Below are 5636 nucleotides of genomic sequence, written 5' to 3'. Positions count from 1 at the left end.
GAGTGTTTTTCTGCATGTGGGCCCGCCAGTTAAAACCCGACATGACACAAATATCTACATTATTTTGCACTGTATCCATGGATTTTCTGTACCTTGTCTAAATCAAGGTGAGGATGGAGCCTAACACAAAGTATTTCAGGTATAAATATGGTACACCCTGGGCAGGTTGCCAGACCATCACTGAGCTGGAACTGCACAATGTAACTATATAAAAAGAGAATTTTACTGAGATGTTTATGTCCAATATCATGGATTGAAAAGAGGGAATTTCAAATACCATCCGATGGAGAAAATCTCTCTCACTATTGTTTAGGCAACAGAACCACACTTTGTGCCAGAAGATTTTTTTAACATTTCTACTTGCAAGGTCAGATTTTCAGATGAGGTTACAAACATATATTACATATATAGATGTGATGAAACATGAGAACCAGTCACCAAAAAAAAAAACCCACAAGGTGTCATGCTTTTGCCCCTCACAGCCTGTCATGTTTGTGTTTTTTTTTCCTACCAAGTTTTGCCTGTTCCTGTCACTCAATCTCACCCATCAATCAAGTTCATGCTCTACACCTGTTCTCCACCCTACTTAAGCTCCCTGCATTCACTCAGTCAGTGCCAGATTCTCAAACCTTTCACAAGCAGTAGAAATCCAGTATACCTGATCTTGTCTCTTGCCACAACTCCTTGCCTGTTTTTGACTCCTCACCTTGCCTGAACCCTCTTGGATTTTGTCTGCCTATCTGCCCATGGTTTCTGACTCTGCCTTCCCCTTTTGACCACGTCATTTGGATCATGATTCGGCCCTGTTCTCGCTTCTCTTCTTCTATGGTTTTGACCCCTGCAACGACTCACAGACCACGATTCTGGATTTCCCTGTTCTGGACCTCAAGTCGGTTAATCTGCTCCACTGAAGCAACCTACTTTACTGGAGGGACATCACCGACTGCAGTTTGACTACAGACTCTGCTGCAACATCAAGACAGTAGGTTAGTGTTGACACCAACATTCACTTGCACGTCCAGAACTTAGTCCAAGCCTCTAACTCTTCTGTCTTGACAGATTGGACCCAGCCCAGGACCTAGACCTCCACCAAAGATTTTCCTCTTCACAATAAAATTGTTGAACTACTCTTGGGCTTGTTGATGTTGCTGATCCAAAACCCAGATCTTGTCAGTAGAATGTGTCCAAAAATAATGGATCCACCATCAGCCCAAGAGTGGCGCTCTGGTGTGGAGGGGGCCATAGGTAAACTAGAATCTACTTTAGATGAGATTATGGTTGTGCTCAAAGCTGTGTCACAGCAACCCTCTACTAAGGACTCTGCTCACGCAGCCACTGCCCATGCACTTTCTCACCAATTACCTACTGTTTATAATGAACCTTGTCTGTCTCCTCCAGAGTTGCTTAGAGGAGAGCCTGATCAGTGTAGACCGTTTCTCACTCAACATGAGATCAATTTTCAACTGCAGTCATCTTCATTCCCCTCTGAACGGTCTCGAGTGGCCTGTGTCATCTCACTCCTCGCAGGTAAAGCGAAGTCATGGGACATCTTTTAGTGGCAGATAGACTCTAGGTGTTGTCACAGCTTTGCAGCCTTTGCCAAAGAACTGTGCAAAGTATTTGACGCTGTCCTGCCTGAGAGGGAGGCTGCACGCAAATTGTTCTCAGTTAAACAAGGTAACGAAATATTAACAGAGAATAGTATTGTGTTCCACACCATTGCAGCTGACAGTCGTTGAAACAAGTGTGCTTTAACTGACGCTTTTTTCCAAGGTCTTAATGACAACATAAAGGACACGCTGGCAACCCAGGATTACAGAGTCCCTCCAGGAGTTGGAAGACCTGGCAACCCACATCGACCTATGGCTGTGGGAGAGGGACAGAGAGAGGGGCAACAGGCCAATGAGAACTTCCAGACCTTGGGTTGAGTCAAAAACCATTTCTCCTACATCTGTAGCTACCACTCCCAAGTCACCTAAGATGGAGGAACCGACGCATCTGGGAAGAAGCTGTCTCACCCCGAAGGAAAGAGAAAGACGGAAAAAGTTTCAATTGTGTTTTTTTATTGTGGAGAAAATAAGCATACTATTAGCCAATGTCTGTTAAAAGGACCAGATTCAGCAGGGAAGAGGAGGCACCTGCTAAGTCAGATCAGAAAGCCCATAACCTATTCCCCCATTCACTGTGCCTGCTGAAATTTTAATAGATGGTAAAGAACCTGCCCATGTGGCTGCCTTCATTGATTCTGGGGCATACATAGAGTTCATTGATCATCAGTTTGCTCTATCAGTCGGTATTGAATTAATTCAGTCTTCCAGTACTCATAAAGTTCTCGCTTTAGATGGTCACTCTCTTAATAACTCTGACCTCTAAACCAAACCTGTCACTCTATTACATGGGGCAATAACAAAATGAAGTTTAGTGTTATTAACTCTCCCCAGCTTCCAGTTGTTCTTGGCTCTTCCTGGTTGAATAAACATTAACTCTCCCCAGCTTCCAGTTGTTCTTGGCTCTTCCTGGTTGAATAAACATAACCCACATATCAACTGGAGGGGTAAGGAGATTGTTGGCTGGGCCGACGACTGCCTCACTACTTGTTTATTTGATGCTGTTATACCTTCAATGAGTCCCACTGATGTCAAAGAGATGTATCCTGACCTCTCTAAGGTCCTAGCCAAGTACCATGACCTCAAGGAGGTATTTAATTAGATTAAGGCAACCTTGCTTCCCCCGCACTGACCCTATGACTGTGCCATAGACCTCATTCCTGGCACCACTCCACCTAAGGGTGGCTTGTATTTGTCTGGTCCTGAACATGACTCTATGCAGAAGTACGTCAAGGAATCTCTCAAAGCTGGTATCATTAGACCTTCTGCGTCTCCTGCTGGGGCGGGGTTTTTCTTTGTGAGAAAGAAGGATGGGTCTCTTACGCCTTGTATTGACTACAGGGGGCTCAATAAAATCACTATTAAAAACAAGTATCCTCTTCCCCTCATGTCCACATTTTTTGACATCATCCAGGGAGCCACTGTTTTTACCAAGCTTGACCTAAGAAACGCCTACCACCTGGTCCGCATCAGGGAGGGGATGAGTGGGAAAACTGCGTTCAACACTCCTAATGACCACTACAAGTACTTGGTAATGCTGTTTGGTCTTGCTAATGCACCGGCAGTTTTCCAAACCTTAGTCAATGACGTACTTCGAGACATGGTAAACTAGTACGTTTTTGTGCACCTTGACAACATCCATGTGTTTTCTAAAGATTTGTCTTCCCACCGCAAACATCTCAGATCAGTCCGAGTCAGACTGCTACAGAATAACTTTTTTGTTAAAGCTGAGAAATGAGTTCCATCAGACTTCCACCTCTTTTCTCGGTTTTAATATCTCTCCTAATCGGGTTACTATGGACCCTGGCAAGGTCTCTGCAGTTATGGATTGGCCTGTTCCAAAAGACAGGAAACAGTTGCAAAGATTTCTCGGATTTGCCAATATTTACAGAAAGTTTATTAGGAACTATAGCTCCATTGCCAGTCCACATCATTCCCTAACATCATCAAAGACCAAGTTTAGTTAGAATGAGGCTGCTAGTCTTGCTTTTGAAAGACTCAAAAAGTTGTTTTCTTCTGCACCCATCCCACATGCTCCTAACCCTGACAAGCCTTTCATTGTGGAGGTGGATGCCTCTAGTACAGGGGTTGGAGCAGTTCTCAGCCAGCGCAGCAACGAGGGACGAGTTCTTCCATGTGCATTCTTTTCAAGAAGTCTTTCTGCTGCTGAACGTAACTGTGACGTGAGGGAACGTGAGCTGCTGGCTGTGAAGTTGGCTCTTGAAGAATGGAGGCACTGGCTCGAGGGTGCTAAGGAACCCTTCCAAGTGTTGACAGATCATAAGAACCTTGAGTACCTCTGCACGGCTAAACGACTGAAACCTAGACAAGCCAGGTGGGTCCTATTCTTCTGTCAATTCAAATTTTTATTATCTTACGGGCCTGGAACACAAACCCAATGCATTGTCTCGTATTTCTGAGGAGAATGGGACAACCAAGACTGAGGTAGAGTTTATCTTACCAGATAATGTACGTCTGTCTATGACCCAGCTGGAGTCGGACCTACGATGGGCCAATCAGACCCATCCTCCTGCCAACTGCCCTAGTAACCGTATATTTGTTCCCAGCAACAAAATAGAAGAGGTACTCGAACTCTGTCACAATTCACATTTGTGTTGTCACCCTGGTATTGCTAAGACCCTCTGCATGGTAAAATCACAGTTTTTTGGTGGGAGACCTACTAAAGACGTCAAAGATTTTGTTAACTCCTGCCATTCTTCGCTCTTGCCAAGATGGCCGCGCTCAGAGCAGTTGCAGCTTCACAGGCTCCCGGTACCATCCCAGTTTTTAGAAGTTTTGATATTGACTCCGTGCCTGACTCCGCACGATTTATGCGTGTGAACTATAGCCGAACCGAACTGATGAGAATAGGAGCGGATTTGCCACGAAATATAGCAGAAATCAGCAACAAACTCAAAGCTACGCTCGGCAGAATGCAGATCTTAAAGTCATCTACCTGGAAGCTGCAGCAGAGGCGTTCCAGCGGGCAGAAGAGGAAGCGCTGCTCCCGGCTTAAGAGGAGAGGATGCCGGGCGGGGGTTATGGTGAGGCTACGAGCTAACGCTAAAGCCGGTAAACTCCCCACGCCGTCTCTCTTTCTGTCGAATGTCCGCTCGTTGGACAACAAGATGGATTTACTTCGTCTGAGAGCGGGCGCCTCAGAAGAGATGAAGAAGTGTGCAGTGCTTTGCCTCACGGAAACGTGGATTACAAGTGAAACGCCGGACTCAGTCTTCTAGCTGGATGACAGACTTTTTTTTCGAGCGGACCGCTGCAGCGAGCTAACGGGGAAATCACGGGGGGGCGGAGTGTGCATTTACGTGAGTAAAAGTTGGTCCACGAACTGTACTGTTGTAAATAGCTCATGCTCGAAGGCTTTGGAGCAAATAACAGTGAAATGTCGGCCACATTATCTACCCCGAGAGTTCACAGTGACTTTTATCACAGTTGTTTACATTCCTCCGGACGCTAATGCTAACGAATCACTACAGGAGCTTCATGATATCATCAGCTCGCTGCAGAGCAAACACCCCGAGGCTCTTTACGTTGTAGCCGGAGACTTTAACCACGTGAATCTAAAGGACTGTCTCCCAAGCTTTAATCAGCATGTGACGATTCCGACACGTGGAGACCGCACGCTGGACCGTGTTTACACGAACGTAAAAGATGCATACAAAGCCGAACCCCGCCCCCACCTAGGACTGTCAGACCACATCTCAATCTTCCTGGCTCCTGCTTACATGCCCCCGCTGAGACGCTCCAGACCGGTACAAAAGAAAGTTAAATGTTGGATCCAGGACAGTGGCCCCATACTGAGAGATTGTTTTGACCGAACAGACTGGCAGGTTTTCAGAGAAGCTGCTGAAAATGGAGGTTCGCTTGATCTTGACCAATACACATCCTCAGTACTGGGTTACATTAGTACATGTACTGACACAGTCTCCACTATCAGAAATGTTAAAAGCTACCCAAACAGAAAACCTTGGCTGAATGCAGAGGTGCGTACCCTGCTGGAAGCCAGGAACACTG

The 5636-nt window shown here is 45.9% G+C and overlaps 1 protein-coding gene across 1 annotated transcript in view; it reads left to right on the top strand.

Moving 5' to 3' along the window:
- LOC119424103 (nucleobindin-2-like) overlaps positions 1-5636 on the top strand; it is a 44707-nt gene that overhangs the window by 37056 nt on the left and 2015 nt on the right. Inside the window, exon 10 of the mRNA XM_037691573.1 lies at positions 3022-3131. Within this exon, the coding sequence (XP_037547501.1) occupies positions 3022-3131 (110 nt within the window). The remainder of the gene's footprint in view (positions 1-3021; positions 3132-5636) is intronic.

This window comes from Nematolebias whitei, chromosome 17 (genome assembly GCF_014905685.2).
Source record: "Nematolebias whitei isolate Nwh7 chromosome 17, NemWhi1, whole genome shotgun sequence".
In the NCBI taxonomy this organism is placed as follows: domain Eukaryota; kingdom Metazoa; phylum Chordata; class Actinopteri; order Cyprinodontiformes; family Rivulidae; genus Nematolebias; species Nematolebias whitei.
Note: the sequence above shows the minus strand (reverse complement) of the source record. Positions and strands in the feature narration are given on the sequence as shown.